We start from the raw sequence: 25,388 nt of genomic DNA, 5'->3' as shown, positions 1-25,388 counted from the left end.
GCATGATCATGTCCAACAGAAAGCTAAATACATTTCAAAAAGGTCAAATGCATCTCATAGCATAAGGGAGATTTTGTTTGGGTAAGCAATCCTGCCCATGCCCAATATAAACTTGCCTCACCTTGGAAAGGGCCTTACATTGTGAAAAAACCTTTCACCCTACCAATGGTTCTGTAGTCCTATATGCTATTCAGCCAAAGAACTCTCCTAAAAAAACTAGCACAGGTTGTATTTCATAACTGTCTCAAACAGTACCTGTTTCTCACTTCAGTCACACCAGACAGTGTCAGATGCACAATCTCTCATTACACGACCAATTGATAAGGACCTTGACCTTGCTACTTGTAATTCATCTGCACATGCTGTTAGAGAAAACTTGTCTCCTATTTTCTTTTTGGTGGCGTACCACACCAAACACTAGCTAGGCCCTTGTTTTTGGTATAGTCTCAGCTAAAATCAGTTCAGCCTAATGCCACATTGCCTAATAATATATTCACTGCATTACAAAAGGTGGAAAGTTCCACTACTGCACCTCAGCATACTGTTCTAGACTTTAGACTGTTAGGTCAAAGGCTTGTCAGATTGCCTGTTCAGTTAAAAGATTACGCTGTAAAGTATAAGATAAAAAGTAAAAAATATTTATCAATCTGTTGTTCCAAAAATGGTAGCTCATTGTTTCTGTTTCATCACCACTGACTGCTTTGTGACTAGTATAAATATATATTGTATTCTAAGTATGAAACTCCTTGGTAGTAGTGTAAAGTAATATAGCTATGCACTTTGATTTTTTTATGGAATAGTTTTTTGAGCACATTTATTTTGGTGGTCATGGGGGGTATTGTGGCCCTAAGAAAAAATAGTAAATGAAAAAGAAGAGTGTGGAGATTGACTGAAGATGCTCTCTCCCTAGTTATCTATTTTTGTCAAATAATATGTTAAACTGTCCATTATATTTTTACTTTGTTGTCATTGACAGTCCAAAGTGAACCTTAACCTTTGGTCCCCTAATTACATTTTGGCTTGTAAATGCTTTCCTTTGTTATCAGACAATCAGGGAACATTTGATTTCCTAATCATTAATCACTTCCCAATACTTGTGTCATGCCCACATTTTATATACCCTTTATCTCTCTCCTTCCCTCTCTCTTTTATCATTTCACCAAATATTCATGAAATACTTTTAAGTAATAAGAAAACTACTACTATTTATTGATAAAGTAACTAGTTTTTAACAGTTAAGAAAGAACTACTCATTTGATTATGCATAGAAACTTATAAGCTGAAGAGGAGTATCGTGTAGTGTAACAAAAAATATCTTTCACGCTGATGTACAGTAAATGAAATATTTTTACTGCAGGAGGTTGGATTAAACAATTCTGAAATTAGGCAAAAAGCATAGAGAAGATCCTGTTTAGACAAGCACAAAAACCACATATATTTGCAATAGTTTGTGAACACCTGACCATCACACTTGTATGGGCTTTTTGAACATTTTAATCCAGAGTTGTGTTTTTCCACATATTTAATACCAATACATTTTCATCAAAGTAAAAAGCAGGTGTTATGAATCATGTGAATCTAAATGATGAGTGTGCATTCTCTGTACTTCATACCATTTTTTGATATGCAATGTGCTGAGACTGCAATTCTATGGCATGCTTTACATACCCATGCAAAGACGAATGAAACATTAAACTGTATAACATATCATATAATCAAAAATATAATATAATATATCATATAACAAGTTTTTAGACTTATGGCTGAAATCACAGTGCAATAAAGTCTATATTGGTGAATTTAGAGGTTAGATGGATAGAGTTCCCTTTTGTATTAATAACTACTAATTCTACATGTCTAAATTGGCATGTTCTTGAGCTGAACAAGCACAATTTTAGCCAGAAAAGCAAGTACCTGATACACTGATAATAATAGTTCATTAATCTCTGCATATCCATGTCCAGTTCAGAATCAGCTCAGACAGAAATACAAACGTCAGCCAAACAACCAAGATAAAAGATTTTAAATGCAGATATTTATTTATTTGTAAATATATATATATGTACATAGAACATGGAATAAAACAAAACAGAGAACATACACTTATCTATATCATACCAATTTCAGCACAAAAAGGAACAGAAAAACTGTCAACAAAATCACAAGGAACCCAAATGTCTAGGGTCTTGGGATAAAAAAGAAGCTAAATACAGAATCCTAAATAAAAAAAATGCAAATCATCAAAATACTAATTGTATGTAAATTAGGCCAAAATCTAAGCATCTGGGATTGCTGGTAAATGTTTAGAGAATTGTCCAACTCAGCACTTCACAGCAATAACAGAACAATTACAATCATCTGCCATGCTCATGTCTATCACCACAGAAAATTTTAACCGTTATGAGTTTCATATGAAGTTTTTATGTTGTACTAAAATCGCTGAATTCCTATTAAACAGCTAACCCTGCCAGCCAAATAATGTTAGCATAGCCTAACTAGCTAGAATTTTCATTCACTTCCAATAATTCAGTATTTATGGACCATGCATTGCATTAAATGCGAACTCCTGTGTTTGCTGCAACACTACTAAACACTTCTGGTAAGATCTTTTTTTTAGTTTTTTTCATATGGTATCCATAGCTCCTTGAAAAACAAATCAAATGTTGTTGTATACGTCACTGTTTGGGAATTTTTGTTACAATTTACCCAGAATACGTCTGTCTGCTTAAAAAGTAAGTATCTTTGACCAAGCAGTCTAAGCCAGGCCTGACTGATCATCACAACAAAGTTTTTTTTTAATCTATATGATCTGTATTCAAAAATAAAACATAAAACATGAATTTTTCACTTAAGAAAAAGTAATATAATTAAATTTAAACTGAGGTGTGTTCACCATATATATTACAAAGGAATGTAAATCTTGTGATTATGACTTGAAATGGGGTTTCTTAAAAGGTAACAGTAGTATTTACTATTAAAATGCTAATTCAGTTATATTTTATTTATATAGTGCTTTTAACAATGGACATTATCAAAAAGAAGAAAAAAATTGTTCATACAAAGTTTATTACTAATAAGTCATCCAACGACGATATGAGCAAGAAACCTTGAGAGGAACCAGATTCAAAGGAGAGCCCATCGTCATCTAGCTGATACCAGATATTCTTTATAAATTGCTTTAAAGAGCCTGGTCAATTTTGAGCAAAAACACTAAAAATGGTAGATTAAGATAAACAAATCACTCATTAATGGAAAATATATAAGAAACATACCATAGTCATCAAGGTAAAATCAGTAGTAGGTTTGTTATATTGTAGTGGTGTGAATAAGATGATACAAAATGTATCTGCATCCAAAGCTTCCTAATTTATAATCATAGGTGTAGTCAAAGCACAAAAACATAATGATATCAACTGAAAATCTTCAAATATTTTAAATAATTAAAAATGATTATGAAATTATTACTTAATCCGCAACATCTTTTTACTCTCAAGATGATTATGTTCAAGCATGGATTCTTAAGCATACTGTACAGCTAAATAAATCCTAATGAGCTTCACATATTTATTTTAGGGACACAATTTTAACTATTCAGGAATTTAGCAAAAGATTTTTTCCCCTGAAGTTTCAATCAATAAAATTAAAAAATTCAGTATAAGCAGGTAAAATCAATAATTTTAATATCTTAATAATAATAGTAACTATACTATGAACATTTTTCATTCAGTAATAATTTCATTATATAAATAAAGAAATGCAGGTCAGTCAGTATTGTATTTTCTTCAGCAGCAGAACAAGCTCTTTGAGTCGATCTGCTCGATTTTGCACTGACTGATGCCAAGGCAGCTCGAAAAATGAGAATGTGAAGCTTCGTGAAAAATTGAGATTGCTAACATGGCGTAATGGAGGTAAGTGCTGAGGCCTGGAGGTTCCTCTCGAAGGAATTAGTCGTCGCTTCACAAGAACACTTTGTCGACTATCAGGGTTGGTATTTCTGTTTGGCTGCGGTGGATTTGGAACGATTTTGGATGGTGTGTTCGATGGAGGGTGTCGAGGAGAAGGAGGAGAAGGGAAATGAGGAGCAGGAGGAATGCTTGTAAATGAAGACTCTGAGTTGGAGGAACCTTCCCAGGGTGCAATGAAGCTGTTTCGGGGGGCAGTAGAGATCGGAGGCTGAGCACGCTTTCTTTTTCCAGCTTGAGTGGTGATGGCTGATTTCTCTGAAAGAAATCCATATTAAAAAGGATAAAATACTACATGCTGTAGTCTGCAAAACAGGGAACACTCTGAACTGCTTTATGTCTGGACGTTCTAAAGTGCTGACACCAGAGAATTCTTTAACTGCTTAAAATAAATAAATAAATAAATAAATAAATAAATAAATAAATAAATAAATAAATAAATAAATGTACAATACAGTTCCCCCATCAATGAGCTGTTACTCTAGAAACGTTAAACAAACTAAATAATATAAATGCTGTGATTTCCCTTGAGGTGCAACTCAACTGCTAAGTGGCATAATCAAATTTACCCTGTCGTTACATAATTTTTCTATAACAGCACACTTTGTAGCTTTTTATTCATTACCAAATATTGCAGTCTTACATAATGTTTCAAGAACGGTCATTTACATGCTTATCAGTACACCACCGTAAACAGTCATTAAATTGTAATATGCTTCATGTGCCTTTTTTTGTTCCAGGTTATGTTCGATTATGATTGTCAAGTTTTTATCTTCCATGCATGTGTGCAGTAATGTCTGAATTGCCTTGAGCACGTGCAAGTTGTTGAGCTTCAGTGGCTATACAAAGTTAAAAGTGAGCCGCATCGATCTCGAAAAGCCTCATAACAGACTATCAGATGGACAATTAAAGGAATTTCCTTTCAAAGCCATCACATGTGCTTTATGCAACTGTTCTCATGTGGCTTTCAGGTTTATACACACATATATATATATATATATATATATATATATATATATATATATATATATATATATATATATATATATATTCGCTTAAATCCTTACGCTTGCTGTTCATTTGCTGCCTAATATATTCACTCACCATCAGTCTTAATATTATAATGACTTCTTGGTTTGTATATATATATATATATATATATATATATATATATATATATATATATATATATATATATATATATACAGTGAATGTACAGTATATGTGACAAACTTTTTAGAAATGAAGATGTCAAAAAATACATACCTGTTGCTCTGGAGCCAATAAGAGGAAGCCCTTTATAAGTCTGTTGAGGAGAGATCACACATCATGCTGTTCTTACAGCTGTTAATGTGTATGTGTGTCTGTGTGCATGGCTTTTAAATGTGGATCGACTGCTTTACTGTATACATGCTTATCACATATACTGCTAAGATATACTGCATATGTGTGCAGAAATATATTATTACAATTTGTCTTTTTTTCTTACAGAAATGTGGATGAATAAATGTGTGTCTTCGTGTTCGAGTGTGAATTAATACCTCGCCTGAACAACAGGCAGTTCTGTTCATTTTGGCTCCTTTTCTCTTTTGTCTCTGTGCTGTTCTTTTGTGTCTTTCTTTTTCACCAGATTTGTCTTTTGAAGCTCGGTTGAAATCCGGCATCCTTCTTTCCATAATGAGCTCACAAAACTCTCTCTTTCACACGCACACACAATAATGACACACAGAACATTGCATTTGGTAAGACTACAAGATTATTAGGAAGACTATGAATTATTTATGATTTGCAAAAAAAAAACACATTTGGGCTGAAATGCATAATTTAAACACAACCTTATATTGATATGATGTAGTACCTTTAGTCAGCTTGTCTACATTCTTCACAGCTTCGGGTGACTGATGTTTTTCGCTCAGTTCTGTCGTCCCCATGCTTATCCTTTTGCCATAAATAATGGGTTTTTCGTAGTTGTCCAGTCCACTTCTACTTAACATGCAGCGGCACACACTTTCTCTCCGAGAGTGCTTATTAACGTGGTAAACCAGCAGTGTCTATGTACCTGACTCTTCAAAAGCAATGAATTCTTTGTCCTCCTATTTTATTTCACATGTTCATTAGTGAGCTTGACATCTGGTAACTTCATGAACAAAGAGAAATCTGAGAAGAGAGTAAAATATTTATGCTCACCAATGCAACCAAGCCCCCTGATACTGACCCCTGTTCCACTGACACTCTCTCTCGCTCTCTCTCTCTCACTCACACACGCACACAGCTTAGCTGCCTCAAAAGCCTGTATGCAATCATATAGTGCATTTTGGTATTCAAAGTACCATCATACCTGCAAAAAGAAATCATGGCAATAATTAAAGCGATTTGTATTAATTCAATAAGACAACAATTCTGAGCCTGCATATGCCTGTAACCTGAAGTAGTAAAGCTATGTCCTTTAACTTCCAATAGCTGCATTTACTGTAAGGGTAGCATCATTGTTATATTTCTCCCAATGAAGGAGCTTTTAATGAATTAAAATGTTAAAATGCTTAGTGACGAGTTCTCCGGAGATGATGATTCATGACAGTGGTTCCATTTACAACATCTATATTACTAGCCATTGACAAGCAAACATTGATTTACTATTTTTAAACAGTGTCCAGTGTCAGTCTTTATTAGCAGTTAAATGTTTTCCAGCATAAGAAAGTGTTCAGGTTACAATACATTCTCTTCATATTGTCATGAGTTATTTTTCTATAATAGAATCTAATGTTTTATTTACTAATTCTTAACCCTGTCGATAAATGCACACACTTTTTTATATACACTCCCAAATATTTTGTACACATGATCATGTTTTGGTCTTTCTTGTTGTTTGGAAGCACAACTGACTCAAAGTTACTGGCTGAAGCGGAAATAAGGTGAACATTTATGGTTGTTTTTTTTTACAAAAATGATGTTCAAGTGATTGAAATCCAGATGTTATAACGATACTACGTGGGATGAAGATTTTCTTCTAATTTTGGACATGACCACTTCAATAATGCACATGAAAAGTGTGTATGCATACATATTTATTGACAGACCTACTGTACCTAAAGCATCACTACATCATTCTATACAGCATACAAAAAACTAAATATTTTATAAATAAAACCAGAAAATGTATCTCTTGGCCAAATAATGTACAAAACCGGTTATCATAAATTAAAAAGTCTTATATTTTGAATCTTAAAAATCTACAGTAAAAAAAAGTCAATCTGTGCTTGCTTTGATCAGTGCTCTAAATCCAGTCATTAATATTTTAACAGGTTAGACTCTGACAAAACCTCACATTCTTTCATTCCTTTTCATTTCTTTCTGGGTCTTTTCCATTTGTTAACTCCAGGACCTGCAAGCCCTGCCCACAAACCACCACATAGTCTCTACTCTGTAATCCTGACCCTTTCTTGTGCCACACCCACAGTCCTGCAGCATCTGCTGTGTGTGAGAACACTGTGGCTTTGTTCTGAAGTCCGTCGTGACACACACGCCACACGCAAACGCGCTGATCTGGAGACGTTGACACCAGTGTTGCACAATCAAGAGCGCCCAGGGCCGTTAGTGGAGCAGAGTGCGCTAACGGGACTGTCCAATGAGAGAGCAGCTCTGGAAACACAACCTCTTGACGGAGCTGCATTCGGATCTTCATTAATGACAGCTGTCCGTCATCTCCACCACTAGCCACGGTGATGATGTCTTTGTCCATTGGTCCCACTTCGTTAGATATTACAAGGGCGTTTACTCCGCTTTGATGAACAGGGAGAGAGAAGCAAGGAGCAGAAGGACCTAAAGATGCAAATAGATCACTTATACACATGGACATGCACCATGAATATGTCAAGAAGGAAATTAAGCATTCATGTTTATTGACAAACAACTGCCTAGAAGCATAATAGTGGAAATGGCTCAAAACGAATTAGAGACTATGTGGATAATCCTGAATGTCTCATTTTTCACTTATTGTCTTGAATACTCTCACAGAATATATATGAAAATATATTCATTGGCAAAAAAATTTATAAACTGCTGAGACTCCTATCATAAATAGGTCTACACATTAAAGTTTGCAGACACCTGGTCATAAATATGGTGTGTTTTTTTTAAGCACTGCATCCCACATTTAGTCCCAATTTGCTTTTATATTTCCCTCCACTCTAATGGAAAGTTTCCACTTTATTTTCTGAGTTTGCTTGTGGACATTTGTGTTCATCAGCCACAAGAGTGTGAGTAAAGTCAGGTACTGATGTAGGTGAGGAGGCCTGGGGTGCAGTCAGTGTTCATCCCAAAGGTGTTTAGTAGGGATGAGATCAGAGCTCTATAGTAGGTCACTCAAGATCTTTCTCTACAAACCATGTAAACCATTTCTTTGTGCACAGGGGCATTGCCATGCTGGAACAGGTGTGAGATTCCAAGTTTAAGTGAACACAATTTTATTATAGCGCATCCTATAAAATTGTGTGCCTCCAGCTTTGTGCTAACAGTTTGGAGAAGAACCACATAATGGCAGAAAAGGTCAGGTGTCCTAATACATTTGTCCATATAGTGTATTTACACAAACTTCACTCACTATCAAGTTATATTTTATCAATAAAAAAATGTAGGTTGATGTTAAGGCTTTAAATACTGACATAAACTGCTGAAACAAAGCACCTTGGCACTAACAGTCAAGGCAAATTTTCTTCTCTAACCACAGGTGCTAGTTTAGCATGTCATGTTGCCCAAACTCCTGTAAGCTGGGTCAGTTTTTGACTTGCATGTAAATGTAAATTTATGCAAATAGGTGTGTAAATATCTGACCCTAGCCCAGCTCCCCTACTGTGTACAGCTTATACATGAGGGTCCAGTTCTCACAGCCTGCTGACTCACCATGCCAGCTGTCCATGGATTTACTGTCCAACACTGTAGTCAGATCCCACAGAGCTACAGCACCATCTGTAGCCCCGCTAAACAACAACACATGCCTGGGGTGGGTGGGAGTGAGAGAGAGAAAGAGAGAGTGAGAAGAGAAAGTCAAAAAGAAAGATAGAACAAAAAACAAATAAATAAATAAATAAAAAAGCATTAGCAATGTACTTCTTGGTGTTTACTCACTGCTTGCCCTGTGGGTCTTCAAAGCTATAAGAGGCAACACTGAGCACACAGCGCTGATGGTAAAAATTCTCCCAGACAAGCTCAACTTTCCTGCTCTCCACCCTCACAGTAAAAAGCCTGCGAGAGATCGACAGACACAGAGAATGATAATGTGTGTTATTTTTAGTGACACTTAACTGCAACAATGAAATCTGGCAGTGCCTTGTGATACATTACCACCAATAGCCCGCCATGTTATTGATTTTGGAACCCCCCCAACACACACACACACACACACACACACACACACACACACACACACACACACACACACACACACACACACACCTCACTGCTCCATCGCTGCAGGCGAGGGTCACAAGAATCTCCTCTATGCTTTCATGCACCACAGCCATCGACATGTACCTGAAATTCAATACAATAGTGCTGTTAACAAAATCAGTAAATGTAAACACCATCAACAATGAGTCAAATAGCGCGTGTGTGTGTGTGTGTGTGTGTGTGTGTGTGTGAATATATATTTACATTTGTGGCATTTAGCAGACGGCCTTGTCCGGGGTGACGTACAAAAGAGTTCAATTATATCTCTTTCTCTATCTGTCTATAAATAAAAAGCTTGTGTGTATGCAAGTGTGAGAGCCCTGTTACCTTCTGGTGATGCTAACATGCCCCCTAATGGTTATTTTTAGACAATACAACAAATGTGTGATGTGTATTTCAACATGCCAAATCAAGTGCAAACTATACAAATCTTTTTTTTTTTTTGATTAGCAATCTATTTTATTATTTGCTTAAAAGTTCCATTTGGTAAATATATATATATATATATATATATATATATATATATATATATATATATATATATATATATATATATACACACACACACACACACACACACACACACACACACACACATACACACACACACATATACGAATATATGTATATGTGTGTGTGTGTGTGTGTATATATATATATATATATATATATATATATATATATATATATATATATATATATTACACATATATACACACGATATACGCATACACACCTTGTCTCAGGATCCATTTTTACAGTCTTGTGGCGATTCCGTCTTCTCTCCCATTGCTCATCCAGTCTGTGACCAGCAACCTGAGTCACTTGACAGACAGGCCAATTTACCTGCTCATTCCAGCCAATAAGGAGCTGGTAGCATTGTAGTTCCGCCCTCCCACCGGCAGAAAAGAGAAAGGTTGATAATGAAGATGTATTTGTCCTGCTGTTACTACCTCCTTTTTGTCTTGGTTCTCTTTGGACCGCAGCCAGTGTTCGAACGTTTGAAATGTGATCAGCTAATACAGCGAGTACTTTCACCGTGCCTTGCCCAGGTTCAATAGCAAGCACGGACACGGTGGTGTCTTCGCCACCGGTAACTAGCACCTCCCATTCCTCGGATGACAGTCCACCTCTGGAAACACTACCAAGGTGACAAATGCAACTCAGGCCTCGGCCATGAAGTCCATCTTTCAGAGTGTGTCCTCTCACATGGGTTGCCTTGGAAGTCAGGGAACGAGAAGACATGACAGCTCCTTTCTGGATGAAGATAAGCATTCCTTCTCTGAGACTGTGTGAAGATGGCAGTGCTTGAGTGTGAGAAGGGAAAATGTAAGCCCAGGACCTGTGTCCTCCTCCACACGTAACCGAGAAAAGTTTATCTCGTGTCAAGGGATCCCATAAAACAAACTGAATAGAGTGGAAGCCAACCATTACAAAACGAGCTTCTGCAAATCTTTCACTCCCACTATCTTCCAAGTTGATTCCAATGGTCTTTTTCAATTCTGCTTCTTCATTAAATGTATCTCTCTTCTTTTGACCAACTCCTTCAATCTCTAGCCCACTATCTGTTATACTCCTCTCTTCCTCCTCACCATCTTGTTTCCTTCTCTCAATGACCTCATACATGTCAGATATTTCAGAACCCAAGAACATGACTTTTTCTAACCACTCCATTCCTTTGCTGGCACGGTGAACACGCCGCACCTTTAGAGTGTTCCTGTCTACTGTCAGAACCCGCACGCACCCGTCCCGACCGGTGCTATAAAACAAACCCTGATGCTCGCATACACTAGTCACGCCTTGCTTCCCATGAACGCCAAACAGTGTGTTGACAGGTGAAATGGGAGCAATGTCATTTACAGTGCTTTCAGGCCATCTGTTCTCATCCTCCCAAACTCCTTGCTCTTCCTTACTCCCTCCTTCTCGGTTCTCTCTATCCACTTCACTTTCTTCACACAATTCCCCCTCTCTGTAGAGCAGCAGTGAACCTCGGCGGTCTCCACACACCCAGAGTGATCCATTTCCACGTGGCAGCCTAACTGCAGCAGTGAGCCATCTCTTGGCACAGGTTGGCAACAGAAAGGACTTTTGCTTTTCCAATCTCAAACCTAGGCCTGTTTTATCCTCAATCACCTCTAGTGTCCATCTATATACCAGTCCTTCAGCACCAGAGGCCAAGAGACACAAACGATCCCCTTGTACCCATTGCAAAGCATGAACCTTCCCCTGGCCTGCTTGCAGTAATACACCTGAATTTGGATGGTGTAGAGCAAACACCTGGACCCCACTGTTCAAATTACCTACGGCACATACCCACAAAGAGGCATCCTGAAATTGGACAGGTGCTACATCCATCACACAGTAGGACTGAAATTCTGGCCCACCATTCCAAACTGTCTGCCACGATTCATCCTGATGCAAAAGCACTTCTCCTTGATCAGTGCAAACAAGCACAGCATCGCGGCCTCCTAACGAACGCACAACCTTAGGACAACCTCGTCCACTGAAACCCAAATCAATCTGGCAATCTGCTTCTTTGCTTTGGTCCACTAGACGTGTTCCCTCCAAAACTCTCCATGCCCGTATTCCCCCATCAGCGCCGCCTGTAGCCACCCATCCACCTCCTCTACTCACAGCTAGCGATCTGATGCCACCAGATCTATGACCCTTTAAAGTTTGGCCCACTCTCCCATTCCCTTCCCACTCCCACAGTAGACAAGCACCATCCTCCCCAGCACTGAACACACAGCCAGGTGAGAGTCGGACACAAAATACACGAGCCTGGTGCCCGTAGAAGACTCGCAGACATGTGGGTGATTCTACTCCGCACCCTCCATCTGCGCCCAGCACACCGACGTTCCAGACACGAACGCTACGATCGTCTGAGGCAGACGCCAACCATCTGGCACTCTGGAGGTAGCACAGGCTGAAAATCACACCACTGTGCCCCAGCAGGCGTCTCTCTACCTGAGACTGGCTGTCTCCTTTGCTCCCTCCAGGTCTCCACAGGACCAGCTGGTTGAAGACAGTCCCCCCCACCAGCACTGATGTTTCCCAGTTTGGACCAATCAGAAGTGCCGAGTAAAGAAGACACATCTCTTCACAGGAGCGGAGAGATATGATGATTCCAGAGTGTGCTTCTAAAAGCAGCACAGAGTTGTGAGCCAGACATACGCCTAGTAATGATTTGGTCTCTCCTATTAGCCAGGAAACATCCAGGACCCAATCCTGGAGCTCCAATAAAGGGCCAGCTACTTGTAAACTAAGGGCACAAGGCCTGATGTTTATAAGACGCAACGCTTTGCCACCAAAAATAGCTACTCCTCGATTTCAGAAACATCATTTTTTTGCAGCTTGGGCCGCATGCCATGGATTCGGTAGTTATGCAGGACACTAAGTGAAGCACGTTGCGTAGGTGCAGCTTCGAGACGGAAGATGGAGAGGATGGGTCCTTCGCCTTGAAATAAAGCAGATATGCTGTGTTAGAGAAAACAGGAGTGTTAAATAGATTACTTTTAATACTAATGTCCCAAATTTTAATGCTGACATACCTTCATTGTGAAATAGCCACTGTATGCACATATTCATGTAGTGAATGTATGTGTGTATCACACCCAGCCTGCTCTAGCACATAACTCACCTGTCAGTAAGCAGTCATCTCCAACAAACTCCAGAGCAGTCACAGGGGCAACAAGTGCAGAGCTCTGGAGAACCATCATACTCTCTGTTGCTGCCATCTCATCTATAGTAACTAAACAAAAGACAAGTAAACATGACAGGAAATAGAATGTTCAATTTATTCCAGTAAATGACACGTGGTGTCTGCTATTTGCAATTACGTTTACTGCTGTGTGAAAGTCTGAAACTAGGCCCTGTTATTAATTATATTTATGGCATTTGGCAGATGCCCTTATCCAGAGATACTTGCATTTTATCTTATTTATACAACTAAGCATCTATGGGGTTAAAGGCCTTGCACAGTGGCCTAAGAGTCACAGCTTGGTGTTGATGGTATTTGAACTCATGACCTTCAGATCCAAAGTACAATGACTTAACCACGAAGGTACCACTTCCCCACTATCATTAACAATACAGAGATATACGTTTCCCTCACAAGCCACCATTTCTTTCGGTCCTTTAGTTAAAAAGGCAATGCAGCATGGCAAATTCGTGTACAGTGAAGACTGTGTATAAAAGCAGAAGCCTTATAAACTGTACTGGAGACTCTTTCATGAATAAATAAACAAAAAGTATCCTTAACTTTTCATCTTTGTCGAGTAAAACAGGTCTGAATCTGTTTAATTATCTGTTTCATACAAGTAATTTAAAATGATACGCATTGATATAAACATGTGATTTGCCTGGTAGCCGGCACTATTTTCAAAACCCCTGCTAGAGAAAAATACAGATACAGATGTATCAGATGTGGGACGTTAACAGCTGGGGTGTTATTAAAACATAAAAACCCAATATTTTATAAACATGCAAACTGGATAGAAAAAAAAGGGCTTTTGGGTATAATAAAAACAAAACTGTCAACTATATGGAAGCATTACAGACACAACCAAGACAACTGAATTACTTACAGACAGTTCACGGGAATGTTCTTACATGGCACTTAAAAAAATAAATCAAAATTCTTTAACATTTATAGGGTTTGGTAATATTTAAAATAAAAAACTAACTATAAAACAAACAAACCGGGTGATTTCCAGCGTGTTTCTCTGCACGCTTGTCGGATGTCCTTCCGAGTTGTCAATTTCGGCACTAACCAACCCGCAGACTAGAATCCGACACTGCCTCCAGCACGCCTCAGTACTTCACTGTAAATCATCTGAACGTGCATTAATTCACTAAATAAAAAGCAGCAGCCTTTGATACACTCACACTCTCTCTTACTCTCTCACGCACACTCGCTGAGCACATACGCAAATGCTGCGCGCTTTGCGTAAAAAGGACGCCTGTTTGAACGCTCAGACGCTTTAATCTCCAGCGTGCGCCTGTGTGTGAATCGCAGCGCCGCGCTCAACACACTAAGTCCTTCACTTCCGGGAAGTTTCCCCTCAGCGCTGATGGCGTGCAGATCGGCGTGTTTTTGCGCAAGGAGCGTAACGTGGGCCGCCGCGGATCTGCTCAAACCTAAAGGGCGGCGCACAAAGTATTTATTTCTTATGGAAATCAAATAATCCGGCTCTAAAGGTGAGTTTATAATACAGGCTCGTGGAGGGAGCACACGGCGAGACGAGACGCCGAGACCCTGCAGGTTTTTATTTTAACGCGTTTTAAATAAATAAATAAAGAGAAAATTAAATTGTTCTTAGCCTTAATCCTAGTCTCAAACCTCTGATCTAATCCGCTGCAAAGGTCTAGCTAGGTGGCTAATGGCTAAGAGGCTAACGCGCTAGCTCCTCCGAGCAGACGGTGGAGAAGGAGCCGAGCAAGAAAATTAGAAGAATATAAATAATATGCATTTATATGCAAAAAAAATATTGAACCGATGATAAAAAAAATAAATAAGAGTGCATCTGTGGCTCCGGATCCAGAACAGGATTAGGTCTAGTCCTGTTTTTCTAGTCTAGTTTTATTTTTTAAACAATATCCTCAATCTAAAGTCCGAACGCTTTTCTTAGAAATTACAAATGATTTGGGATTTTTCGTTTCATAAATAATAATAATAAAAAAAACAAGGTGAGTTTATTATGTTGTGTATAACCCCGAGCGCTTTATACCTATAATCCTTTTTATTTTTTACAATATAAATGAATAAAAAACGTCCAGGGAATTTCAGGAGTTAGATTGCATTCATTCTTGCATTTATTTATGTATTTATTTATTTCAATATTCCAGTGTACAACCAAATAATAACAACAACAATAATAAATAAATGTAAAGAAATCATCGTTTGCTGCAAACACTAATCAATGTGACAATATTGAATGCAAATAAGTCAAAGCAATAAACAGGATAAAAATAATTTTTATATTCATTTCAGCAACAAATAATACAATGCTGATATGCATTTCATAATATAAACATGTAATTTATATAATAGCTATAGGTCTAAACTACTGATATTAACTATAATGGTATACTAGATAGATAGATAGATAGATAGATAGATAGAGTACTTTATAAATCCCAAATGTTACAGAAGCCAATTCACAGACATACAAGTACAAGCAACAAGAGGTAAAAATATTACGGCTAAGTCAAGTTATAAGATCGCATCGAGAAGGACTTTGGATCAGAACGTCATGAGTTCAAATCCCAGCCACACCAAGCTGAAACTTCTGGTCCCCTGAGCAAGGCCCTTAACCCCATATCTGATCAGTATGAATGCGAAAATTGTAAGTCGCTTTGGATAAGGGTGTCTGCCAAATGCCATAAATATAAATTATTTGATAATTTTATAATTGTAATATTAATCAAAAAGCTCCATATTATGTAAAGAGTCTTGTCAAAAACGTATAGAAACTATCAATAAAGTGCCTTACTTGCCTCATTGTTAATGGTGGAGCAAATGTTAATGTAATAAAACAATCTTCTAAAATAATCTAATATTTCTATGTGCCTGAACAGGTCCTTTAGATTGTTGATTGATGAGTGTCGTATGTGTTAAAGCAGAGCACAAAATGCGTTAAAAGTACAGTGTGTCATGCAGGATACATTTTATAATCCTATATCGATGTGCCTAAACTTTATCCTTGGTAGGACCAAAAGGCAAATTTTGTACCAAACATATTACAATTAATGTAATTTTATTAACATTAACATTTATGATTAAATATTAAAAGTAAACAAGTAACCAGAAAACATAACTGTCAGAGTTCTAGTTTGTGGAAATTATAGTACAATGAGAAACAATCCACTTTATTGTATACAATCGAGTTCAGTTTCTAATGCAGCTTTTTAGTGACCGCTAATGAGAGCAATGAAGCTAGTCCTTATTTTTCAAGTCTCCTTCTTTCCTCCTCTATATGGCATGAGGGGTCAAATCAAATATCACCATTGGCCAGTTTGGGCATCTCTGCTATACAGTGTTTCTTCCTAGTACACTTTGTGCTCTTGTGAGAATTTATTAGCATTGCAGAAGAAAGCAAAACAGCTTTGTTCATGAGGTAGGAGATTTCGTACTCACCATACAAACCCAACAATATTTGTCTTTTTTTCTTTCTTTCTATTAAAGGACACAAATGCCTGCACCTGCTGCAAGTTCATCACTGGATTACTGCAAATTCCAAAAACCTCAAGCGAATATTTCATTACTGACCACAATGCTGTAACGAATCCTGTAAACGCTGTGACATTATGTAACAGCATGACAAAAACACTGTTATACACGGACAGGAACTAATTCTCCGAGACTCGAAAGCACTTCAGGTAAACTCTGTATTATTAACGTTCCATAAATGAGGTGAGTGAGCTTACCTGCCCACATTCCTGACGTTTTAACGGCACGTTTCTCTGCACGCATCCACCCCCACGTACACAAATGAAGATGCTTACCACCATGACATACCGGATGCCCAACTTTACCTTGGAGCAGAAGCTCTACCTGCTGCAGAAGATCCACAGCGTGGTGGATGCCGTGCAGGACTTCCGCAAGGACACCAACACCACTGTGTACCGCAACGCTGTGTGGGCCGAGCTGGCACAGGCCTTCAACGAGGCCTTTCCCAACCGACCGCCCAGCAGCGTCGGCTCTCTCAAAACACTGTGGAAGCGGCTGAAGGTGGAGTGTCGCGTGGCGTTGCAGAGACGTCAGGAACAGCAAGCAGCCGGCATGCCTCTCACTGCTCTCACTCAGGTTACTGAGCCAATACTGCACAGCTTTTTCATACAAGTGGCTGCTAGTGTCATACTGTTTTATAGACCTAGTATTACCTAGTATTAATAATAGTACTTGCATCCCCAACAAATGTGTTAGAGAATAATTATTGATTGGAAAATACTTTTTGTTCCCCTCCCACGTTTTCTTCAGTTTACGTTGCTGTTTCTCGGCCCACTTCCATCATTTTAATATTGAATAAAATGTTCTTTATTTTTTACAGTAATTAATAGAAAAATAAGGACTGATTTCCCATTGAAGACTGGAAAAAAAAAATCTTTTCCATGATACTGTTAACTGTAAATAGTTAGTTGTTTTGATACTTAGGATTTATAGAGACTCTATGCAACATTTGGTGTAGGACATACAAAAGCTGCATGTCTGACCCTGTGTGGAATCCTGGGTGCTGTAGTACTGAAAGTTGTAGTCAGCATAGACATTTCCTTCATCCCTGCAGGTGCAGCGGGAGGTGATGGCTCTGGTGCCAAACCTGATCTCCAATTTCGAGGACATGGATGGAGATGGCAGCTGTGCCTTGGCCACAAACAGCTCGCCTGGAGCAGGTAAACACACACACTCACCTCAGCTTACTGCTTAAAACGGCACGTAATGTCTTTCATACAGTATGGTTTGGAAAGGAAATGATAAGTAATTGTGTGTGTTTGTTTGCTCTCTTCTCGCCTCTCAGTGACTGGGGCTTCCAATGGAAACGAGCAGGAGGATCCTGACCAAAACAATGTAATGTGTTGTATCTTTGCCTTATTCTCTAGCGTTGCAAAAAATAAATCCTGGCTAGTGATCTGCCAAAGAGATGTGTGTATCTTAAACTAACACTTTTTATGTCTTATGTGATTACCACACAAAAGAAAAAATAGCTTTTTTTCCCCTGTATAGGGAAAAATAGAAATCCTGTGTACTAGAAAGTTGCTTATAATATTAGGTCAAGAGCAGCCATTTGGGGGGTCAGGAAATGTTTACACATGTTAACCTTTTTACTGTTTAATTTTCTCAGACATTTCCCTTCGCTTTGTTATGTACAGGACGTTGACAGTAAAGAGCTTGTAGCCATTGACCTTGGCTTAGTCTCGCCTGCTGAACCCCTGCAGAACTCTGGGACGCCCCCTGGCTCTGCATCCTCTCCCCCCTCCAATATCTTCTTCTCTCATTCCAGCACTTCAAGGAGCACCCAAAACCGCTCCTCTGTCTTCTACCCCAGCCAATCCCGATCTGGCTCAGGTTCGGGGTCGAGAGCTGCAAGCACTGACCCCCCACGCAGAATATCAGCAGTACCTCATGTGGCCCCGTCTGCACCGATCGAGAACTCATTCTTGTTTCGGGACTCTCAGGGCTTAGGCTCCGGGTGGGAGACTCGCAGGCAGGAGGCACTTGAGCTTGAGCACCAGCAGACCATGAGTCTGCTTCTGCTGCAGCAGTGTGTGTGGGAGGAGAAGAGAAGAGCCGCCCGGCAGAAGGAGAAGGCAGCGCGGGCCAAAAAGCGCTACTACCAGGCCAAACTGCACAAACTGGGGGTTGACATTCAGCTTTCCAGCAGCGACAGCGATGAAGGGGGAGAAAACCCCCAAACATAAGCACTGATTTTCCTCAAGTGTCTTTTGTAGAGTCGTTTATGTGTGTTTGTGTTTTTTATTGACGTACTTTTTTCTTTTTTCCTTTTTTTTTAATCTTGATACAAAAACAGATTTTATTTTTTAGTAATCCTGTATTATAGGTCCAGTATTTGTCACTTTCTGTCATTTATGTTAGTATGTGAAAAAACTGTGTCAGTTTTGTGTATCAGTACTACTCAACCCGTTTCAACTCTAAAGCCTCCTCATTTAAAGTAGCTCTGGGTGCAACAAAATATGGTGGAACTCGACGGTTATGAGATTTCTCAGGTTTTTTGTTTTCACTGTTTTACAATGTCTGTAATGGCAAGTTGACGTGTGACCTTTTAAGGGCTGATCACTGATGAGAGGCTGAAATTGTGTCTGAATATGTATTGTGGTATTATCTTAAAAAAAAAAAAAAGAAAGAAAAGAAAAGAAATGATGTTGCACAAACTGCGAACTGTTAGATGTAACAGTGACAATTTTGCTTTTTACAGTGTTCATCGAGAAGGTGAGAAGAATGTGTTTTAGTGTTTTGATGTTGTAATTCTGGGTGTACATCAGTATAATTATTCATTCTCAGGGCTGTTTGTCTGGACAGTAGACTCCTGGAAACAGGAAATTGTCAACAAACTTCATCAACCAATACCATTTTTAAATACATTCAGGAAAAAAAAAAAACTACAAGACTCAAACACTGCTAGCAATAATTTTTTTTTTTTAATGTCCAACATATCTCTTGTACGGTTTCTGTGGTAACCAACAAACCTCGGCAGCTGTTTTCCCAACTGGAACCCTCCACCATGTAAACGGGATAGCAGACATCCCATAATAAACACATTATCAGGTAATACAACCCCTCCATTTCTCTCAAGTTGTTTTTTTTTTTTTTTTTTTCCGCTTTCTATTCACCAGAATGCAAAGATGCATTGGTAGGGGCTCATATCAAACAATACATGTATCAAAATGTTACACCTTGTACATTTTAACAAGAAAAGTCCACTCTTGCTTGCAGCTTTAAAAAAAAAAAAAAAAAACCTCACATACACAGAATCAAAGAATCTGGGAATAATGATATGGCTGTTAAATTAACTTATATAAATAAATAAATAAAATCTGTACAAGATAAAAAGGTACACTGTAATAAATAAAACATTTAAAAATTAAAGGCTCAAGTAAAAAAAAAAAAAGCACTTTGATAGGTTTGAGGTAAAAAAAAAAAAAAAAAAAAGGAATGATCTTGGTTCACTTTATTTGGCAGAACTCTTGACACTGATGCATGTTTTCTTTTTAGTGACGTATACTGCAGCTTTAATAAGACCCCGATGCTCTCTCGCTGCAGAGGGTATTATGTTTTGATGTGTCCAGTGAGGCCCTTGGACTTTTACCGCTTGACTGACATTGACAAATGGCGTGTAACGACTCTTTATTGTCCATTTAATGTAGACAGCTACAGTCGATTTAGACCTGATTCATCAGTTTCAAGAGAACTGAAAGGAACACATTCTGCAGCATCTGTACAAGCACAAATGTATTTTAAAATGTTCTCCGATTTCCAGAAAGCGACTAGATTGGACAAATGCAGCATGGCGAGCTAAATGCATTGTTGTATGCTTGCTTAAAATTCTTGGCAAATATTTTTGGAATAAGGTAAAAGCTTTAAATACATTCTAACACTTTTTTTTTTTTTGGTCGTACAGAAGTACTGAAATGTATTTAGCATTACTGTTGTGAACTGCAATTCAGTCAGGCGTGCATGATGCTCAAAAGTAGAGGCATAGTTTTACAACTTGTATATGTTTCATGTCAAAGTCTTTACCTGTCTCTCCACCAAACCATCTCCTTAATTACAACCACATTGGTCCAGTCACCTCTTAGTTTTAAAATACGTTTAAACTTGCGGTTCGCATAGCAGGATTGTTGTCTCTCTCAATTAACCAATCGCTGATCCCAATATATTTATGTAACGAAGACACAGATATGAGAACAGTTCTAAAAACAAAAGTTTGGGAATGGTTTGTAATTGGTGTGAGAATGGTTTAAGATTCCTCTATATTAATACCCACACTCACTCACTCATTGACCCCATTAGCCGGACGCAATCTGTAAAAACATCAGATCTTGATCTCGAATGAAAAAAAAAATACAAAACTGTATAAAAAGGTTATATACATGTTTTTTTTTTCTTTTTCTGACCAGCCCGCAGTATTTGTCCTTCAATGATGGTGGGAATCACCTTATTTTCTTTGTCCTGCTCACCCTGTAGCTTCCCTTGGCCTTGAGAAGGCTGTTATAAAATGAGTGTAAACTATCAGAGTGAAGATTGGACCCTGCTGCCTCTCAGTCAGTCACGTGCCCAGGTCCTTCAGTATCCCAGAATGAACCTAAACTGTGTAAAAGTTTCTGCTGTTTCTCTGTGTGCATGAGCAGAATCATGAACCAGTAAAATGTCATCAAGACTGTCCATCGCTTCTGTGGGCTCTAAATAACAAAAAGACAAAAGAAAAAATGACCAAACAAATATTAGTGAACATGTGAAACATGACATAAAGAGGAAAAGAGGACTTACTCGGAGTCTGGTGACACTTCAGAGATACTTTGTGAGGTTGCAGAGTGAGGCGGTGGAGATGGGGAAGGACCAGCAGCTGCAGATGCAGGGTTAGAAGGTGGAGTCAGTCCAGTGGAACTGAACGAGGCTAGAATAGAGGAAAGGATGTCCAGGTGCTCAGTAGAAGGTTGGCGACTGGGCGGAGCTCCAGGGGCCGTTGCAGGTGTGGGGTATCTGCATATAGGGGCGGAGTCTAACCTGCCATGCCGTAAGTGCAGGGCTTCTTGAGGTTCCTCTGTGATTGGTGGAGGGGGAGAGGCTGTAGAGTGAGACTCTGGGTGCGAGAGCTGACGTGGGGGCAGAGTTCGGAGCCACTCGCGGCATGGCTGTGGCACCGTTCCTACACCCCCATTCGACTCTAGCTGCTCCCGAGAACAGCTGAGGTGCTCTCTGGATGCTTGCTGCCTCATTAATGTGCTCAGTGGCACTCTCATAGCTCCTAAAGAACCGCCTTCCATTCCTGTCAGGCCCCCCACACCAACTATTCCCCCTCCAAGATCCTCTCTTGAGGCATGGATGCTATGAACAGGACCTAGATGTTCTCTGGAACCAAGCTCACGTCGGCGTGGCAGGAGGTCAAGATTGTCGCGAGACCGTTGCCGCCGTGCCAGTGAGTCCAAGTGTTCGCGGGAGGAGTAGCGTGAGGCTGGCTGGGACAGAGAACCTGTGCCTGAGCACATACGGCCATAAGATGCAGCTGGAACACCTCTGTGACCCAACGTGGACGTGCGGTACCACGAGAGCTCACTGGGGACACGACTCACTGAAGACAAACTCTGCAGAGCTGGAGGACAACCGAGGCGGTTCTTTAAGATACCTGGAGAAAAGGAATGACACATAAAGAAGGTTTATTTGATTGTATAGTCTAAGCTAAATGTATAGTGTTATTTATGTCTGTACTTTTAAGAGTCACAGCTGGAACCAAATTCCTTGTGTGTGTCAACACACTTGGCCAATAAACCCAAATTCTGATTCTGTATTTGACTTATCATTTGTATATTACCTTTGTAGAAGGGTCTAAATAAGAAAAAAATTACACCACCAATGTTTGAGTGTAGCTTCCATCTTATTTGCTAATTTGGAAGATGTCATCATCATCATCATCATCAATCACTCCCATTTGCACTTGCTGAACATCCCTTTCTAAAGCCATATTAATCTCATATTAAGGAGTCCCATCATCCCCCACCTGATGGTCTTGTGTCCCAAGACCTTTATCCATATAGTCTAGCTATACAGGTCCTCACTGCTCAGCCACTGTTCCAATCAATCAGAAAGAGTAGCAGTATTTTCCATGGAATACATTAAAGCTTCATAGAAGGCTGTGTCAACTTTGGATTTGTCTGCATGATCCAAGTCAGACCTCAGAATAAGCTAAAAACAAACATAACCAAAGTCATGTCTATGTGCTCAAACATGTCTTTTCAAACATGTGTCTACTTGGTTATGGTGCTGGCACTGGCTGTATCGATTTTTAAACCAGATTTCTGATTTGAGGAGCTGCCCTGTGGCTCTTGGCACGCTGTTCGGGTAAATCCTAATTTGTACTCGTGCGTGTGTATTTCACCTTTGCGGTGCCTGTGCGTGTGTGTCGGTCCATTCTCATCCCCGCTGGTGAGTGCAGCGTCTGCCTGATTGTTATTGGCTGCATCTTTGCTGTAATCTGCCCCGAGACGGCGCTCCGAACCCCATTTTTGCAGGGAGTGAACCTCACAGCCTTCCAACGCAGGCCAATAGGAGAGCAGGTCATTTCCATCCAGATCTGACACGGAAACAACACACCATGCTATTGGCCGGCAAACAATGCTGGGTGTGAAATAGTCGTATCTAGGGCTGCACTAGGGTCTGGGATATTTGCTGAAAATTTCCTTGCTGGTTTAATAAACAGACTAATGTTACCTCAAAGCTAAAGCAAGATTTTGAATGTCTCCCGTGCCAAAATTAAATAAGAAAACAAGATGCACTTCAAAGTTTGAAATGAACTTTCTGTGCTGTGTAAGCAAACAGCATATAGCATATGACGATCTAATAGTACCTTTGGCACCATTGTGGGTGGGGTCCGTGAGCAGTCTCTCACTGTGATTGATGCGTTTGAACCGCCGCTGGATCCGTCCACGTAGACGCACGTTATCCTCACTCTCAGAAGATGGAATAGACAAACTTCTTTCTTCCTCCAGAGAGAGATCAGAGTCGGAGTCCGAATCTTCACCTGATGCAGAGAAGATGAGAGCGAGATGAGGAAAGAAAGAGAGTAAAAGATGAAAAAAAAAAATCTAATGTTTGAGGAAAAAATCAGCAAGAATAGCCACATAACAGAAACTACCACATGATATCTGAAATAGTTATGAGTGATTTGGAGATTATTATAGGTGTTTTACCTCCATCACGGTGGAACATGGCCACATCAAGGTCAGTGGCTCCCTTGTGACCCAGCATGTGCTCAGCAGTCTGGCGTGCTAGTAGATTTTCCCTACTCAATAATCAAACCACAATTGTAAAAAACAACACAAAGACAAAAAAATCTGAAAGTTAGTTAATAAAGCCCAAATAAAAAATAATGATGTTTAAAATGAGGAATTCAGGGTCAGGGTTACTAATTGAACTAACTGTGTTTATGTTGTCTGCTCAAGAAAACATGCTATTAGAGTCATACTTAAACCTATTTCTATAATATGATATTTTTTTTATAAAAAATATACAAATGATATGTGTTACAAAAAACATTATGCAATCAGAATTTTTTATATATTATATTGTGTAATTGTATTACAACATTCTGGCTTTCCTAAATAATTCATATTTCAATAATTCATGCATTCATGTTCATTTTCTGCTGGGAATAACTAAGTTATTAAATAAGTTTTGTCTTGCAGGTGCAGTGATGGACAAATCTTATGTCCGGTGCCCAAAAACATTTGTCTATATGGTATATTTGGCAAGAAATGTATTAACCAAATTGTTGCTTAAATGCCATTTTGACCATGCTGCAACTTTTCAGGTTTCCTGTGAGACAATTTGTATTTTTACCGGGCACTGCTGACTGATGATATTGTGGAGGTTCCCAGTGTGATGCGATGTAATCCACTCTGCTCCAGCAGGGAGGCACTGTTGTATGGGTTCTGGCCCTACACACACACACACACACACACACACACACACACACACACACACACACACACACACACACACACACACACACACACACACACACACACACTATGAATTCATAGACTTTTTGCCAGAAAGTTTTGAATACTAGTATATGTTCTTTTTAGTTTATTTTCACAACAAAAAAATCATCATAAGGTAAAGTTTCCCATAAATCTATTCATTTTACATGTATGGAAGGTCTCCAGTATTAATGCTTCATAACTGTGAGTTCTGTGTCGCAATTAAGTCTCCAGGATAGAAGGCTGTGTATTTTATGTTCTTGCTAATATAATATATAATATAATAATAATAATCATAATCATAATCCAAATATTCTTTATGGTTTTATTAATTTCAAATGAAAAAAAAGAAAGGCTTGTGAAGGAGTGACTGCTATAAAATAAATGATAAAGGATACCATTTTATTTTTATTAGAAGTGTTACATAGGTAAATAAAACTTGGTAATTATTTTAATTATTTTAATTAAATCATTGTAATTTTATTATTTTAAATAAATGATTGTACTGGAAAATTAAAAGACTTTAAGATGTAATGTTAGAATAGATATTGGCATAGTATTGGTGTGGTACTGGCATTGAACTGCAGTGTTGTTTATTTACCTGTAAGGATTTTGATATAAAGTAAAAAAAAAAAAACATATCTGATATGGTTAGTTGTATGTGATGCAATTATAGTATGAGTTCTGAGAAATAAATATCCACATGAGGCTCAAACTCTAAGTGCGTGTGTGTGTGTGTGTGTGTGTGTGTGTGTGTGTGTGTGCACT

At 38.8% G+C, this 25,388-nt stretch overlaps 4 protein-coding genes across 7 annotated transcripts in view; 1 reads left to right on the top strand and 3 right to left on the bottom strand.

Moving 5' to 3' along the window:
* Nucleotides 1-2,072: 2,072 nt before the first annotated feature.
* LOC124400184 (serine/arginine repetitive matrix protein 1) lies at nucleotides 2,073-6,198 on the bottom strand. The gene is made up of 4 exons (XM_046871834.1): nucleotides 5,821-6,198; nucleotides 5,504-5,659; nucleotides 5,229-5,268; nucleotides 2,073-4,220 (listed from the first exon to the last, which is right to left on the bottom strand). The coding sequence occupies exons 2-4, from the start codon at nucleotides 5,636-5,638 to the stop codon at nucleotides 3,766-3,768; spliced, it is 630 nt and encodes a 209-aa protein (XP_046727790.1). The 5' UTR covers nucleotides 5,639-5,659; nucleotides 5,821-6,198; the 3' UTR covers nucleotides 2,073-3,765.
* An 812-nt stretch (nucleotides 6,199-7,010) lies between these two features.
* Nucleotides 7,011-14,343, bottom strand: wdr6 (WD repeat domain 6). Its single transcript, XM_046871823.1, is given in 8 exon segments — nucleotides 7,011-7,781; nucleotides 8,862-8,956; nucleotides 9,087-9,203; nucleotides 9,414-9,491; nucleotides 10,144-12,727; nucleotides 12,730-12,864; nucleotides 13,048-13,149; nucleotides 14,109-14,343. Coding segments are annotated over 7 exon segments (3,594 nt in total). The 5' UTR covers nucleotides 13,145-13,149; nucleotides 14,109-14,343; the 3' UTR covers nucleotides 7,011-7,293.
* A 130-nt stretch (nucleotides 14,344-14,473) lies between these two features.
* LOC124400183 (fibrinogen silencer-binding protein) lies at nucleotides 14,474-19,698 on the top strand. 4 transcript variants are annotated; one of them, XM_046871833.1, is made up of 6 exons: nucleotides 14,474-14,606; nucleotides 16,594-16,787; nucleotides 16,906-17,214; nucleotides 17,693-17,798; nucleotides 17,924-17,973; nucleotides 18,276-19,698. In XM_046871833.1, exons 3-6 carry the CDS (start codon nucleotides 16,906-16,908, stop codon nucleotides 18,822-18,824), a joined length of 1,014 nt encoding a protein of 337 aa, XP_046727789.1. In that variant the 5' UTR covers nucleotides 14,474-14,606; nucleotides 16,594-16,787; the 3' UTR covers nucleotides 18,825-19,698. The 4 variants fall into 4 exon arrangements, with proteins under 4 accessions (XP_046727789.1, XP_046727785.1, XP_046727787.1 ...); XM_046871829.1 differs by having other exon boundaries at nucleotides 16,594-17,214; XM_046871831.1 differs by having other exon boundaries at nucleotides 14,596-14,670; nucleotides 16,594-17,214.
* A 379-nt stretch (nucleotides 19,699-20,077) lies between these two features.
* The window catches only part of celsr3 (cadherin, EGF LAG seven-pass G-type receptor 3), a 60,726-nt gene continuing 55,415 nt past the window's right edge, over nucleotides 20,078-25,388 (bottom strand). The window contains exons 31-36 of the mRNA XM_046871822.1: nucleotides 24,478-24,575; nucleotides 23,829-23,923; nucleotides 23,486-23,659; nucleotides 23,018-23,212; nucleotides 21,412-22,267; nucleotides 20,078-21,323 (exon numbers count right to left, since the gene is read on the bottom strand). Of these exons, the coding sequence (XP_046727778.1) occupies nucleotides 21,296-21,323; nucleotides 21,412-22,267; nucleotides 23,018-23,212; nucleotides 23,486-23,659; nucleotides 23,829-23,923; nucleotides 24,478-24,575 (1,446 nt within the window). The 3' untranslated portion in view covers nucleotides 20,078-21,295. The remainder of the gene's footprint in view (nucleotides 21,324-21,411; nucleotides 22,268-23,017; nucleotides 23,213-23,485; nucleotides 23,660-23,828; nucleotides 23,924-24,477; nucleotides 24,576-25,388) is intronic.

This window comes from Silurus meridionalis, chromosome 17 (assembly GCF_014805685.1).
Source record: "Silurus meridionalis isolate SWU-2019-XX chromosome 17, ASM1480568v1, whole genome shotgun sequence".
Taxonomy (NCBI): Eukaryota; Metazoa; Chordata; class Actinopteri; order Siluriformes; family Siluridae; genus Silurus; species Silurus meridionalis.
This window is presented reverse-complemented; position numbering and strand designations above follow the sequence as displayed.

Coding starts and splice junctions, on each gene's coding strand:
- LOC124400184 (XM_046871834.1), bottom strand. CDS start 5,638: ATGGAAAGAAGGATGCCGGATTTCAACCGAGCTTCAAAAGACAAATCT. Junction 5,269..5,503: donor CTGCCTGTTGTTCAGGCGAG/GTATTAATTCAC, acceptor TCTCCTCAACAG/ACTTATAAAGGGCTTCCTCT. Junction 4,221..5,228: donor TATTGGCTCCAGAGCAACAG/GTATGTATTTTT, acceptor GATTTCTTTCAG/AGAAATCAGCCATCACCACT.
- LOC124400183 (XM_046871829.1), top strand. CDS start 16,900: ATGAAGATGCTTACCACCATGACATACCGGATGCCCAACTTTACCTTG. Junction 17,215..17,692: donor CTCTCACTGCTCTCACTCAG/GTTACTGAGCCA, acceptor TCATCCCTGCAG/GTGCAGCGGGAGGTGATGGC. Junction 17,799..17,923: donor AAACAGCTCGCCTGGAGCAG/GTAAACACACAC, acceptor CTCGCCTCTCAG/TGACTGGGGCTTCCAATGGA.